Here is a 16969-nt window from a genome sequence, read left to right on the forward strand (position 1 = left end):
CATTTGAAGACAGTGGCCTACCGTCTGGAGACAACTGTGGGAAAACCCACTCGCTCTTCAGGAGTAGTGCAAATGCACTGGAAGACACCAGAATTTCACGGCTGTATTTTCCTCGTTGCAAAGTGAGACAGTTAAGGAGGAATTCACATCCCAACCCACAGGTCAGCTGGGAAACAGGGAGAGGGGATTTAGGGCTAGAAGAGTCTACCAGCTGGCAAAGGCTGGGGGGGACCACTGACATCTAGTCCCAAGGATATGCCGCTTTGTCAGGACAGCTCTAGGGGCACGTTTACGTGGGTGTGGGCAAACTGAAGTGTCAGGTGGCTCTGGTGCAAAAACGATGTATGCTCTCACTGTCCATATCATACACAGATATTCTCCATATTACTCACGTGCTGGGCACATGACTGCTTCTTGGCTAAAAAGCTGATTATCATTAACCTCCTGCTCTTTTGTTTCTATCATATTTTGGGAAGTGTGATTATATACACACACGCTTTTTCAGTAGGATTGCAAAGATCCTCAGTTTCATCACCATCAGTGGCAGCCCCTCAGAGGAAAGGACCACTGATCTAGTCCCAAGGATATGCTGCTTTGTCAGGACAGCTCTAGGGGCACGTTTACGTGGGTGTGGGCAAACTGAAGTGTCAGGTGGCTCTGGTGCAAAAACGATGTATGCTCTCACTGTCCATATCATACACAGATATTCTCCATATTACTCACGTGCTGGGCACATGACTGCTTCTTGGCTAAAAAGCTGATTATCATTAACCTCCTGCTCTTTTGTTTCTATCATATTTTGGGAAGTGTGATTATATACACACACGCTTTTTCAGTAGGATTGCAAAGATCCTCAGTTTCATCACCATCAGTGGCAGCCCCTCAGAGGAAACAACCCGAGTAACTCAGTACTCAAATCAGAACGTGCAGTAAAACACATCACTTATTGCACAAATTTAAATGAAATTTTTTGTTGGATGAAAATGCTGAAATGAGTATTGTGAAGCTGCAATCTTATAGAAGCTGCTTCCTGTAGCTGTCAGTCAGAAGATATCGATCCTGTGTATTTCCTTCTACACTCATGTAAAATATTTTCTAAAGGAAGGTTGCAAGCAGTGTTTCCACGTTCCTGTTCTGCTTCAAAACCCGAAGTCCAAGTTTATTAGAGGTGGTGAAAATGAAAGTTCCTGAATGGGAAGCTGAATCTCATCTTTTCCAGATCAGGCTATAATTTAGAAGAGGAAGTTGCAGGATGCTAATTATTTTTTTCTTTCCCAGAATAAAACCTAATTAAATCTTTTGAGTAATAATATGAAACCAAATGAACCATCTTAATTAATGCATATAAACAGTAAGGTGATTTGGTTCTTTGGTTTCTAGGCATCCTATTTGCATTTAAGTAACATTTGTATGCATGTAGGAAGTTGTTAGAGCAGGTATATATCTCTTAACAAGTTGGTGAGTTCCACCTAATTTTTGCTGCATAGCTTAATATTTTTCTAACTTAATGGTTAAGCAGCTGGTTTTCCTTTACAACTATCTGCTGTTCAAACAATTGGAACTGTGAAGCTGAGGTCAGAGCATAGCCTCTTTTAACCTCCTTCATTTGTTACTGAACGTGACCCTTACCCTGAAAGGCTGCAATGAATCTCAAAAGTATTAAGAAAGCATTCACAATCTTGGAAACTTATTTTGCCCTTTTCAGTGGAAACAGAGAAGCCAAAAGGCAGACAGATATGGGCGTGCTCTGGATATTGTTTTGCTGCATATTGTTTTATGTCAAAGGCTCAAGGTCATCAGCTGTGTAGGAACGTAAGAAAGCATCGTGCTACCCCAATGGGAACATTCTTATTACCCTGTATTACAAAAAAACTGCAAGCAAATTTACAATTAATAGCACCTACTTTATGGCACTTAAGAGAAGACCAGCTAGTTCTAGGAAATAAAACCACATGTAATTCCTACAGATCTACTAACTTCCCTCTCTGGAAGAACTGGGCAAAATGCAAAGTATAAACTCCTTGCATTCTTGCCTACTGCAAGAATCTGTTAGTCATTACAGAGTGGGCTCTTAAATTATTCAGAATTTCTATATGTGTTTTGTTGTTTTTCTGTGCTTATAGAAGAATGTACCAGTTTGGAGAACAAGCAGTACTTTTTCATGTTACTTTGAGGATTAAATTAAAATAATGAATATTTACTCTAAATTCCATATAGTCTAAATGCTAAAGCTGAGCTTACAGAAGAACAGCTGAACCTAATTTAGATGTGTCAATAGCCATGTAATATCCTCCTCCTCCTCTTCAGTTAATTAATACTAATTCAAAAGATTGAATTATCAGCCTAGAGAAAGGGCACCTATCTTTGGAACTGTTTATAATTCATCATGTCTTCAAAACTGAATAAGAAAATAATAAATGTAGGATTAATTGAATAATTAACAGCAGCTGCCACATTCTGTCTCTCTCCTTTCCAATCTAGAAGATGGACTGGTTTGGAATATAGAGCTGTAGCACACATGAGTGGAAGGAAGTTATTTTGTGCTCTGTTTGCCTGCAAGATGTGAAGTAGATAGAAACACCCTTTGCAAAAACACCTTGCCTGGAATTGCAATTGCTTATTAAGTATTAGCGATCTTGGGCTTGTCAGCTGAGATACGATTTAGAAGGAAAAGATTTATTTGCTAAAGGTTTCAGAACACTGAACACTAGACCAACAAGAAAATGGAGTACCTATCCATCATGTTACTGTATCCTCTTTTTCCATAAAAATAGAAAAGCATCGAGAAGGAACACTTGAGAACTGGACATTAAAGGGTAGTATTTAAAGGTCTTGAATTCAAATTCACCTCCTCTTTCCTCTTCAGCTACACAGAAGAGCTGAAAATGTATGGAAAAATGACCTCCTATGTGCTAGCGTTCAAAACTTTCCATCTCTGTTGGAATCATCTGACAAATTCAGCTGTTCCCATCAACCTGTCACTACAGAGCACGTGAATTATTTTTCCCAGGATCTAGCTAATTCAGGGGTTGTTTTTCACATGAGCACATAAAGAGGAATTGTGTAACTTGGAATCTGACCAGTACAGGTATCAATATACTTGAAGGAGCTCCCTCCCTCTGAGGGACTAGAGAGCTTTAGCTAATAATTCTAAGTTTGCAAATGTAGTAACAGTTGTATGCCAACATCCCCTAATTTCCTCAGAAAAGGCTAAACTAGAAGTGTCAGAGTTGTTGGAGTTAAGCCTCATAACGATATTAAGTTACAGACGGGAACTGAGGTACCTGGATTAACCCTTTTGTCTCATCTTACAAAACAACTCTTTCCAAAGAAATCAATAAAATACCCTCCCTCTTCTTGTAACACTTCCCACATCTGACTTCAGTCAATTTTTCCTTTTCAGGATATGCAATAAATTCTTCAACATGCACCACAGTAAGTCAGTAAATTGACATCCTTACAAAGAGCAAAAGCTAAAAACAGAAGAATTTTTAACATTAGTTCTGAATACCAAGACTGTTGCCATTTTCCTCCTGACAAACATACGAATAGAAGTTTCCAAATTATGTGTATATAAGGAAAAAAAGTAAAAAAACCCCACATCTTTTGTGCTTAAATTTCAGACCCAGGAAGAATGTTTAGATATTTAAAAAGAGCCTATGGATGTTCTAGCAAAAAGGGGAGAAAAGGCTAAGTTTGGCTTATTTCCAGCCAAAATGGGACCAGGTAAGCAAAACTATGTCAAAATTTGCATTTACCTGCTACCTTACACCATTTCTTTTCCCCAGGTGGAAACAGAGAGATGGTTGACAGTTTTCAAGATTAGAAGCACCCGGAAGACATGATTCTACTTCACAGATTTTCTAACGGGCTCAAACACGACTACATGGCTGTGGATGGTGGAGGCTTCTGCTCTGCAACGTCAGGCTTGGCTCGCTGCCTGGGAACCGGGCAGCACGCCTGTAGGTGCCTTTGGCTTCTTCCCAACTGCAGCCCAGGGTGATGTTCAAGAGGGTGCTCATAGTTGGAGTGCAGCCAAATGCCTCATTTTCCCAAAAGTTTCCCCTTCTCTATCAAGAGTGTTCACTGATAACACTCCCCCGCACCCCAACCCCCCAGCGACGACTGATATGCAAAGGCAAATAGGATCTAATGCATCATCAGTGGAAGAGTAGTCTGGGAAACAGCGCGATGTATCTGTGAAATACAGTCATCCAATGGTTAAAAAAATTAGTGAGTCACAATGAAAGCAAGGGTAAGGAGCATGTCTAGATTTCAGATACAAAAAACTTCACCTGGCGTACTCCAATTTTATTGCTAGCTTGAAATAATGTGAAGTACAACTGCAAGTATCCCACACCAGAACATTTTAGACATTCTGAATTTTCTAAATTGTATTTTTCAGTGAAAGCTGTTACCAGCCCAACATAAACAACTGCTCACAATGTCAAAGCATAATGAACAAATGTTGTACCCATTTAATTCAAGTTTGTTTTTTATGTTTATTTGCACAATACAAATCATTTAACAAACATAATATTTCAGTTTCCACTGTAGACTTTTATGTACTATTTTCAGTTGCTTTGGCTTGTCCAGTACTGGTACCACCTCGATACCAGCCTTACTCTCTGATGTTTGTCCTTCACGTACCAGCATGTATTACACCTTAGTGTCGTATGTGGAGCTATCATAACTAAATCAGAACAAATAGCATATTTTGTACAGAATATTTAATGCAAAATGGAATCTTGAGGACTTTTTACAACCTTGCTGGGGTGTGAAATGGTGTGCCCTTTCAAAAAACATTAAAGTCACTATCTTGTGGACAAATAGTGAAACAATGAGTTCTGTACGCAGATATCACCACCAGGTACTGACTGTAAGATCACTTTTTTCTAGAAAACACCAAATAAATACAAGCAATATATGCAACATAAGCTGTTGTCAGCTACCTATTCTAAGTCATACCTGTGAAAATACAAATGGGCACGTTGTGAATATTTAAAGAGTAAAGTGCTTTAACATCGAGCAAGTGAATGCATCTAGTGTTGTACCACAGGCAAATATATATCCATTTTGGACAAAATAGTCTCCATGCAATTAGTCAGCAGCAATCCCCTGCATTCACTTATAATACTAAACTAGTATATATTACTTCAGTCATACGGGTTTTAAGTCAGGATACAGTGTGTACACTTACAAAATTCAACCAATACACTACATTAGCATACATTTTGCGCATTGCTACAGCAAGGTGGGTTTTTTTGTTGGTGGTGTTTTGTTTTTTTTTTTTTAAAAACCCTTTTAAGAAGCCAAACCTTTGGTAGTGTAAATGCAGTGTACACTGAAGATACCACTGAACCAATATGAGAGCTCATTATGCAGCTGACAGGAATGGGAAGAAGAAAAAATCAAAAGCGAATTTAATGGCTTTATGCACTGTGCTCCTCCAGTCATGCTCTATTTTCACATGCCTCCCTGCAGGTAAGAGTTTAGACATGCAATTCAAGCAAGTGATTGCTTTCAGTTCAAAGACAGGCCATTTACTGCCAAGACGACCCTCCAGAATTGTGCTGAATTCAATTATACTTCCTTGCCTCAAGTTCAACAACACTTTTTTAAACTCACTGCTTGCCTTCAGCACAATATCTTTGGTTATATCATCCTCCTCTATAGACTTGGTTCCATTTTTGCTACTGAAAGGCATGCCCACAGTTATTTCAAATTTGTACCGATCAAACATTTTCATGTGGCAGTTATGCTTTGTCAAATACTTGAGACGACACAATTCTTCCTCCTCCAGCGTAACATTTTTGGGGTCACAAAGAGGGTAGGTTTCACCATACAAGCATCTCATCCAATCGCCAATAAAAAGTGGAAGCATATTTATTGCAGATTCTGCACTATTGTCGATTTCTGTCACGCGCACATATTTGAACCGCCCAGTCCATGTCACTCTGTGTCCTTCCAGGTGGCTACATAAAATCTGAGTACGTGCCATGTTAGTCTCCTTCCACGACCGAGGTCCGCAGAGGAAAGCATACTGATTCCATGTCAAGGTCGAGTTGTAAACTTTCATTCCCTCTGATCGATACACATAGAACCAACAGAACAACACTACAGCTGTAATCCACACCAGAATGAGTTTCACAATCGAGCTTCGAGTGAGGGATTTAACCATTTCAACTATAGAGAAGTTAACTTTTGTCCACCATCGGAAGAGCAAAGGAACAGTACACAAAACCAGAGTCACTACAATTTTCATGAGCTCCAGAGACACAAACCACTTAATGAAATGGATAAGACACATCAGCGCAATCCCTACACCTAGCACTGGGAGTGCAAAGAGAAACAGAAAATAACCGATTGACGCACGAATGAGCCCAATGCCAGAGGAGTCCCGCAGAATGACCACAGAGAGTTCGCACCACATGAAGCAGACCAGATATGGGACCAGGTAGCAGTAGGTGCCTTTAAAATTCCGTAGTTGTGCCATTCTAAAGAAAAGATAGAACAAGTACAAAAACAGAAGGCACGGGATGCTTACATTTATCACAAAGAAATGGCCTACAGGAACAGTAAAGAAGGTTTTACCTAAGAATTTCAAGTAGCCAAAATTCCCAGGTAATACCTGCAATAGGGATAAGCAACCTGCTGCTATCTCAGTCATTAACGCTCTTCGTGTGTAAGGTTCTGCACACGTGCTTAAACTCATGTAACTTGTCACTGTGAAGAAAACTGAGACAGTAGCTAACTCTGAGCATGGTATACAGTCTTTGCTTGCTATAGGGAAGGAAAAAATGACAAAGAATACCGAGAGTAAAAAATAAATGTATGGCTCTAAGTGATTCCATCCAAAGTTCACCTCAGCTTGCTCAACATCTAGGTTTGGTTCAAAACGAAGCAGTAAGTCAGTCAAAGTGCGGAAGTTTTCCCAAGCCTTACTGTCCTGAAAAACCTTCAGTGTGCAAATCACCATAGAAATGAAGGACAAATAGAATATGACTAATGGAATAATGAAGGCAAAAAAATCAATTGTCAGATTACTGATGATGAAGAAAAAGATAAGAGCATTGATATGGTGTGTTGGAACAATGGTAGACAGCCAATGCATTCCTGCCTTTGATGCAATATCTATAAGGTATTCTTTAATTTCCATAACGGCATGAAGCGGATATTTTACAACCTGGAAAGAGAGAAAGAAGCATTTTATTTATGAGCAGTTTTGTATCTTTACATCACAGATATTCTTCGCTGAAGCAGTAGCAGCCAGTTGTCTAACCTCAGCTGACATGAAAAGATTTATATTTCAGATGAATGTTGCCAATAAAATGCGATTACTTCATCTGAGATTATTAGCTCTATTTTGATTAATTCAGTTAGATGAAGCTCAGAGGCGATTTTGATTTCAGGAAAGATGTATTTCATTACCTTTGACACATATAATTAAATGGCTTCCTAGTCAAATATTCTGCTCTAACTTCATACTGAAGATAAACTACATGGCTGCAGTCCTGTACTGTCTTAAGTCGTTACTTGAGCTGTGAGTACTGTAGCTTTACAGCACTTAACTCTGCCACTGCTCTGCAAGGATTATGCTATACATTCTGATACGCCTATACACTACAGGAAGCAGTGCGTTGATTCATATGCACTCACAGGAAGTCTTCACAGCTGTGGTTTATCTTTAAAACAATTCTTCCCAAGCATCTAGGGATGCAGCTGTCAAAATCTGGTTTGTAAGCAGCAGAAATATCTTTAACTATAATTACTACACATTTAGGGATTCTTTTAACTCCACAACAGTAACTGTACAGGATCTTAAAATTCTACCTATCTTACGTGGCATTTTCCAACACAGTCACCAGACAACAGAGGAACTGCTGGATCAAACCCTCTCCCTATGACCAACCACACACTTTGCATAGGATCAATAAAAAGGTACGGGATTTTTCAAACACATATTCAAATATTGCATCTGCACGTTAGATGCTGCAGACAATCCTCCTTGCCCCATAAAAAGATAGTTTTTATGTTTTCCCAGAACTTATGCTTTTATATTATCTCGTTCAAGGGAAAGGCCAAGAATGCTTCAGCAAAGATCTATGCATTGTGATGAACTGGGGCAACACGCACAATGACTTGGGCATAAGCTTATTTATTAGTGAAGGTTTCCCTGTTCTTCTTCATAAATGCATCTCTTTCAGAATATTAGTTATTCAAAAGATTGGAAAGAGATACCCCTTACCCCCCCCCTTTTTTTGGTCACCCCTACTATATGATAATGGACAACAAAATGACAACAATTGCAACAAAAACTCTCACGTCAGCAGCTAGAAACCCCCTACCTTGCTTCAAATTTATACCAGTATTGAATGCATGCACCTTAAATCGGTATAGAAAACCACTAACAGAAGTTCCACTATTCTTGAATTCCTTCATAATAGAACCTTTTTCACACCTCAGGGCTATAGATAATTTTTCCCCACCTGCTTGCTCCTGTTTGAATAAGAAAGATACGAAGCATACAATAACATCTATAATAAAAATACGACAGTTATGATAGGGACATTTAAATCCTCACTGAGCTGTAATGAAGGTAGATTGCCCTCTTCCAGGGAAAACCTTTATCCCTTTCTCTTAATACACGACTCATATATATGAAACTGTAAACATATATATGAATCATAGAATCACTGAGGTTGGAAAAGACCTCTAAGATCATCGAGTCCAACCGTCGACCCAACACCACCACCCACTAAACCATGTCCCTAAGTGCCTCATCTACACGTCTTTTAAATACTTCCAGGGATGGGGACTCCACCACTTCCCTGGGCAGCCTGTTCCAATGTTTAAACACTCTTTCAGTAAAGAAATTTTTCCTTACATCCAATCTAAACCTCCCCTGGCGCAACTTGAGGCCATTTCCTCTCGTCCTATCGCTTGTTACTTGGGAGAAGAGACCGACACCCACCTCGCTGCAACCTCCTTTCAGGTAGTTGTAGAGAGCGATGAGGTCTCCCCTGAGCCTCCTTTTCTCCAGGCTAAACAACCCCAGTTCCCTCAGCCGCTCCTCATAAGACTTGTTCTCCAGACCCCTCACCAGCTTTGTTGCCCTTCTCCGGACACGCTCCAGCACCTCAACGTCCTTCTTGTAGTGAGGGGCCCAAAACTGAACACAGTATTCGAGATGCGGCCTCACCAGTGCCGAGTACAGGGGCACGAAGTCAAGTCCAAAAAGAAATTATAGTAACAATTCTTGTACTGACCTATATAGACTAAACATCAGCTTTGAAAGTCAAGTGCAAGTCACCTCTGTCTTGTCTGAAATGCGTAAGTTAAGAGCCCTTCAACATAACCTGTTCAGTATTGTCTTTTTACCTTCAGTCGCAGGGGTAACTCTTCAGGAGTCTTCCCTGCCAACTCATCATCTTCCTCTTCCTGCATAATCAGGTTAGATGGGATGATTCCCTTTGCGTACTTCTTGGTGATTTCAACAAAGTCATCCAAAGCAATAAATTTCTTAGCTAAAAGGTAAAATGAAGACTGAGTAAATAGTATCACTACAACACTGTACTGATTATGAGTTGGAATATTAATTTTCTTTCCTGGTATTAAAGAAGATCTACTCTGGGCTTCAAAAACCGAACTACCGATAACACAGGCTTACCTCGCAAGTTGTTCCGAGATCTGTGCTGAAAACAACAAACTGCTTGTGCCAGCAATATATGACTACTCTAAATCTTCTCAGACCAGCAGGTAAGTTTATGATACCATTAAGTAGGAGAACAGACTGAGTGAATGTAACTTATCTGCAAGCATTCCAAGGAGAAAAGACTACTGGATTAGGTCATACAGTTTTAAATAATAAGCTATTGTATCTTTGGTAACTTCTTGAGAGAAATCTTTAACTAGCAGCCACATTGAAAAGAAAGAATTGTACAGGAAGAGTAATGAATTATCTGTATGTTATTAACGGAAAAATTGACTTCTGATTTGGCATTTAACAGTCATTTTTCTGAGTTCAGAAGTTACAGACATAGAATTATGGGAAATGCCCAATTATTCATATCTACAAGACTAAATATAGATTACTTACAGTGTATTAATTTAATACGCTATGTGGCTATACAAAGGGCCTCCCCCAACCTATATGAACTGTGATCTAAAACAGATAGCCAGCAACAAAATATACTTTGCTCAGTTGTACACAGAGACAAAATTTATCACTCTGCCCTGGAAGATCCTTATCCACTCCTGTGAGTGGAAGCGAGGCAAGAGGTTACTTCCGAAAACTCTAGGGATGCTGCAAGACAGAAGATGATTTATACACTGCTTCAAACTCTTTCCACAGCCAGTTCCTTACATTAGCATGGATTAGCTAGTTTCTATGGTAGACAAGCTTGATGTCGTTTGTAAAGGAGGATAATTAACAGCAACTTTTTTCCATACACTAAAGCAAATGACATTGCTGTAGATATGAAAGACTTTTGAATGACAAAAATCTGTAACACACCTCCTACATAGTAGGTTTAGCTAGTCGGCTGATACAAAGATATGAAAGCTGGCCTGCTTAATACTAGTTTGTCATTCTAAAGAGACAGAAAACTGAAGTGCTTCGCTAAATTTAAAATCAGAGGATTAGTGGGTTTGAGCCTATTAATGTTTTATTTTTACAAAAATGCTACATTTATAGAAGTTATATATAAATATATCAGAATTTTTAATATTCAACACTGTAGATACAGAACAAAATAAAGTAACATGTCAAGATACCTGCTACAGGAAGAGGGGTGTTAAAAGAGCTCAATAGAAAAACAGCAGCTTACAATCTAGCTTTTGCTTTAATCTCACAACATGGATGTTGCCTTTTGATTGCACTTTTACTTTTTTTTTTTTTCTTCTTCATTGCATGAACCCGTATTTCCCACAAAATACCATCTGGCATGCCTCCCAAGAAACAAGAAAGGATTTATTTTTGCTAACTATTCTTATCATTCACAGACTGTAAGGCGACATTGCTTGGCACAAAGCAATCAGTGAGACTCCTTAGCTGTCTTTGGTGGGGTTCAGATGAAGCCTAATACCAAATGTGTCATCTAAATTTGTTGTCCTATTGGGACAAAAGATACAGCGGTAAGATAGTCTTTTTGGTGTGGAATCAGCAAGCAGACATGGTTAGAACCTCACAAAAATTCCTTAATGGCACTTTTACAGGACCATGGGACATCCTGAGAGGGAAGGAGTTATTAACTTACTATGTATAGATGGCCTATCCAATGTCATGACATGTATACTCTCAGGCACGCAACAACTGTCCATTGACAATGTCAGCTCTAATCTTCTGTTTATACCTCCCATTAAGGATACCCCTGTTCACATATCTGGCTTAAAAATTATCTTCCAAAGATCACATATCTGGAAACACATATCTGGCTTAAAAATTATCTTCCAAGTATTGTCAATGTATTAAAACTGAAGGAAGAGTCTCCTGCTGGCAAGATAAATGGAGAAAGTCAGTGGATCTGAGAAGTAAATGCTGGAGAGTAACAGCTGTCTTGTTCATCCACGAAAAGATAAAAGCTCTCTAGAGAAGAGGTAACAGCTTAACTCCTACTTTAAGTGTTTGATGAAAACTTTTCGTTTTAAATGTTATTAGTATTTTGTCACCCGAGTCTCTCTTAAATTGATATAAAAAGCGTATGTTGTAGATTTTACTTTATTATTCATAGAATTTTTTCTTCAATTTGGTTATGACAAATTCCCCTGCCTCCCCCATCCGCCGTAGAAAAAGAAAAATATGCACATCAATTTCTGCCTACGCTTACATGTAGGTTCATTTACTCTCCTGTTATTTTATCTGCCATTTAAGCCTTCAAAAAAAAAAAAAAATTGCCAGTTCCTTTTCTGACACTCTTTGAATTACTGAAGAATCCAGAACAAAATGACTTGCTTTGCACTCACGCTCTATCAGCACGTGCTAGTTCAGCTAAGGGATGGAAAGAACACTAGTGTCATCCATTAAGCACCAATGCAACATAGCTCCAATGAGCCCAGATACATCTGCGTTACAATACGATGACCGGACCATGAAACACAACAGTCTTATCCTTGAAGAACTATTTCTAGCTTTCCAGAAGTGGCAAACGAGTCACAAGAACAGCTGACCTACTCTCACAGAAGTTTTGACAGGACCACTAGCTTGGTCTCCAAAATACTATTTCTCCCTGCCACCTACTCCTTCACTTATATACACAGGCACGTGTCCCTCCTCCTCTTTTACTTCTGTGAAAGTTAACGTAAAACTGAAATACTCCATTTTTCTTAGGAATGTTATTTTCAGAAGTCACCTGTGTAATGAATACAATCCTTGAAGATAAAGGCCAAACTGACCTAATGAAATGTAAATCTAATCTTTCAGGGACTTTAAACCTGCAAACCCCCAGATTTGGCTCACTAATCCCCTTATGATGCTTTAGTTACACATTAATACACCTATAGTTGAGAATATAAGTAATACGCTTTGCAACATTTAGAAATGCTCTTCAAGAACTTATCTAGACTGCACATGAACTATTTCATATGAGCTACTGCATTTCAAGAAAATGAGATTTTCCCGACAATGATTAATCGAACCTTATGTTAGATAGTGTTCTTGAAAAAACTACACATGCTGCATTGTTTATAATGCATTTTCTTAATCTAATAATTTGACTTTCCTCCTGAAGGCCCAGCAGCATAGCAGCATGTCTTAGGTATGCAGGGCTAGGGAGAACTTTATTTCAAGTCCAACCCCCCACCCTCACCATACCTTACAAAACTCACAGATTTGGGTCTACAAGTCTGACCCTGTGTGTGTTCAGTAGTTTAATTCTCCCCACTACATGAACTAAGCTGCCCCTAAAGTTATGAAAGGAGTATCTTGGTGCATCCCTCCTATATCAATCTTGAACAAATATGAAAAGACAAACATTAATTATAAGGGAATGGCAAACAGAAGCAAGGCAAATAGAATGAGGGATTTGTCTGCATTAAATGGTTGCATAATTAATTCCCTTATTGTAATGAGAAAGCTTAGTACAGTTTAGAACTAAAAAAAACATTATTGAAAGTGCAAAAATTTTTTTGCTGAACAGACTGGTAAGTGCTGGAAGGGCAAGAATATAAATATACAAATGACGTGCAAACTCCTCTTAGTATACTAATCACTGACAAGTTCACTGCAAGTGCGATGTCTTGTGTGAGTTCACATGCAGATCGGTTATTTACCTTGCACATACAATAAATTGACTCTATCCATTTATAGCAATCCAAACTTGCTATACATGCTTACTCTGGCAGCACAAAATTGCTTAGCAAAACAAAAAAGAAACCAAAACCACAGGCAAAAATTGAAAACAGCAGCACGCACTCACATTCACTGCTCACTAATCGCTCCAGCATTCTTCTCTGCTTCTGTACCGACTTTGGGACCGGGCCAGGTTGCTTCCCAGCATCTGGTTCAGTAACAGAAGTTTATGGAAAGTCAAAGCAGTCAATCAAAGCGATCAAACAATAACTGGAATGTTCTTTAAGCTGCAATATCTGGAGAATGGTATTTCTTCAAAGTCAGGAAAAGACAAATATGCATATAAACAGGTAAGAAGTGGCTATATAGCTTTCTATACTGATATTACTATATTAGAAAAGGGAACAGCGTTGACATAGCTAACACATACCGCTGTAATGGCAGAGTGAGCCAGGTGTTTTGAAGACTGGGTTTGTAAATTGAAATATCTAGTAAGATATCATCAGGATGACTGTTAAGGAAAAAAGTCAAACACAGCAAAGCCATAAAAGATTTATTTTCCAAGGACAGCAAGTGTCGAATGAAGATATTTTTAATATTTGGTCCCTTGAATGAGTGCTTAACTGAATCACAGCCTACAGCAAGAGTTGGCGGGCCTTTATGAATTAACTTTATTGATCCAGAGAACACAGTTATTAAAAGAGAGTTAGAGTCGTTCACACTGTTACTTTTGCTTAAGTAGATCATACTTTTACCTCATGCCTGATTGTTTATAAAGCCCTTTAAGTTTCTAGCTGTATTCTGCCTCTAAGTATATATTTTATCAATACCATAAATCAGTTCATAAACAAACCTTCATTGTCAACTTGCCCAACATTTTCCAGTAGTTCTGAAACTGCTAATTGCTTCTTCTTTTTTGGGTTTAATTTCCAATACATGACTAGGGCAGCTTTCCTCACAGCTCTCTCCAAATCAGTCTCAGATGATAATTTTTTCACTTCTTGCTCGTTCTCAGAAGTGATGCCTCAAGAAAAGAAAAATACATTAGATAGTATTATCCCACACCCATGCAGAAACGACAGATTTGCCCACAATTCATTTTTCTCAGCTGAGTCTGAAACTTCTCAAGTTTCATTCACATCTTGACCACCTAAGTAAATGACTCAAATGCCCTTCTGTGCCCATTGCTTATCAAAATCTAATCACATTGCTTAAGTTTAAACTGTACTTCAAAGACTGCACAAGACACGCATTATCCTTGTCTTGCTTCAACTTTTGAAGTACAGCAGTTCAGGCAAAAGGTGGTGCGGATACGCTTGTGACATGTAAAAGGCAGCAAGAATTTAACGAAAGGTTTTTTTGGTTTTTTATTTCTTTAAATAAGAGTTCAGATAGTTGGCAAACAAGGGGAGACCATTCCAAGTGTGGGAAGTAGCATGAAGGAAGACGTGAATCTTGAAGTGGGAGAAGACAGCGAAAAAGACCAGTTAGGACAGAGGTTGTAGAGGGGCAAAAGAATGAAACAACACCAGTGTAGGTGGTGCGTGGTTATACATGACCTTCACAGTCATAGAAAAGAAGCTTCAATGAAAGGTGGGGAGAGGAAGAATGAGCATGAATTCCATTAAGGAATTCAAGCAAATAATTAATATAAATGCTTTTATGAGCAGTATCAGTAATTAATGCTTTTTAAATTACCTATCTGAACATGCTGTCAGCAACCACTCACATAATTTTGCCATGATCATTCCCATCGTATTTTAACCCCTCTTTTCAGTGTTAAAATGGATATAGTATTATTTCAGATAAAGTAGGAAGCACAAGCAAAAAGTCTGATGACCCGTACCTCTTCTGTCTGCCAGGCATCTACGCAACAGTTTGACAGCTTCTCTTCGGCCCTGCTTAGCAGCAAGGATGAACCAGTCAACCGCACTACAATTGTTAAGTTCTTCATCCTCCTCTTCTGCTAATCTTAAGAAGTGTTTCCCCACCTAGAATAAGTGGGGAACAGAATTCCTTCAATTACTGAAATATACTCTACTCTCGCTCTCTGTCTCTCTCCTCCCACCCCCTGGAACTCAGCTAGAATAAATTCTCTCTGAACAAAAGGTCAAAACACTTGCTCCTAGCACTAAAGAACATAGCTGTAAGTCGATCTTCTGCAGAGAAAGATCAGTTTCCAGAACTGGAAGCAAGATGGAATCGCAACACGTTTGGCCAGGTCAATGAATTCATTGCCATTGGTCTTCGAGCATCTAGCAGGATCAGGTAAAGCTCCCGGTGTTAAGTTTTCTTGAATTCTAAAAGTTTTCTTGAATTCTTTTCCTCCTGTAACAAGGGTCAGACAACACTGCTAGCCTCATTTTAGAAACAGAAAAATTAAGTGTAATACCCCGGTGCCCGTGACATTCACAAATTCAGATGAAGTTAAGTTATTGACAAAAGGCCTTGACATGGAAGGAGGCTTCAACAGTGAAACCTCACAGCAGTTTAGCCACCAAAGGTCAAAGCAAACTCAGGATTAATTAGTGAACAGAAGAAAACTAATACTGCTTAAGCATCAAGCAATTTCAGTGATATAGCCTGTAAAACCCCTCCTATTTAGGATTACAGAAATTATTGAGCAGTTGCCTGCATTATTGTTTTACAGATAAGAAAAAAAAAAAATCACCTTTTTTCTTCCTTCTATAAATTAAAATATATGGCAATATACTAGTAAATATATTTATGCAATAGCATGAAACACTTCTGCTTATCATACCACAAGGCAACAAAATGTTAAATGGCAGAATGTGGCCAAAACTACTGGACATTTTATCCGCATGCCTGGAGAGGCTGGGAAATGCTTTTGCTTGGTTCACTGCACTCCTCCTCTCCCCGCTGTTACTTCAGTTACATTCTAGGAGTAATTAATGCAATACCTTAAGAGTACAGCTCCGTAAGTCCACAGTATTATCTGCTGAAAAAAACCTATTTGACAGTTTCTCTGAAACTTTGCCTTTGGTATTACCACTAAAGGTGACTAAAGAAATGCATTTGAGAGACATTATTCCCATGTAGATAAAACACACTGATATCATCAAAAAGATCTTTTTCTTCCAGTAAAGGTTAGGTCTCCAGTCTTGCAGCTGGTTTCATACACCTAAATGGGTGCTCCAACAACTTCTACATAGATAGTTATTGGGTAGACATCATAGTGATTAAACCCAAAGTACATACACAGTGAAGCTATCAAAAAACATACAGAAATAAGAAAAAAAAAAAGGACTAAGCAATCCAAAAGTCAGAACTAAACAATGATTACAACGTCATACCAGAGTTCAACAAGCAGTGCACAGATATAGTGGCAGATGAAGAAAAGAGCATGAGACAGAAAAAAATTCAAAGTTTCAGCAATTGCCTGGTAATTTATCACCCAACTGCAGATGTACCTTCAGCTATTTATTTCAGAAATGAATTGCTTGAACAAGCTACATGGTAAATAATATCCTCTGACAAGAACAGCTGTTTCTTGAGCATGTTTATATTTATAGCCCTTGAGATTTTGACCAAAGCTTCAAGAGTAGTAGATGCGGCTCTTAAGTTTATAAGGATCTCTTGGACATAGAAATTCGTATTGAAACATAAACTAGCAGATTTTGGAATTAGTCATATTGCACAAGCAAAACGTTAGCATAACAC

The 16969-nt window shown here is 38.7% G+C and overlaps 1 protein-coding gene across 1 annotated transcript in view; it reads right to left on the minus strand.

Moving 5' to 3' along the window:
* Positions 1–4482: 4482 nt before the first annotated feature.
* WFS1 (wolframin ER transmembrane glycoprotein) overlaps positions 4483–16969 on the minus strand; it is a 35644-nt gene continuing 23157 nt past the window's right edge. The window contains exons 4-8 of the mRNA XM_009273753.1: positions 15135–15279; positions 14142–14312; positions 13416–13496; positions 9382–9527; positions 4483–7186 (exon numbers count right to left, since the gene is read on the minus strand). Of these exons, the coding sequence (XP_009272028.1) occupies positions 5378–7186; positions 9382–9527; positions 13416–13496; positions 14142–14312; positions 15135–15279 (2352 nt within the window). The 3' untranslated portion in view covers positions 4483–5377. The remainder of the gene's footprint in view (positions 7187–9381; positions 9528–13415; positions 13497–14141; positions 14313–15134; positions 15280–16969) is intronic.

This window comes from Aptenodytes forsteri, unplaced genomic scaffold, assembly GCF_000699145.1.
Source record: "Aptenodytes forsteri isolate BGI_AS27 unplaced genomic scaffold, ASM69914v1 Scaffold111, whole genome shotgun sequence".
NCBI classification, from domain to species: Eukaryota; Metazoa; Chordata; class Aves; order Sphenisciformes; family Spheniscidae; genus Aptenodytes; species Aptenodytes forsteri.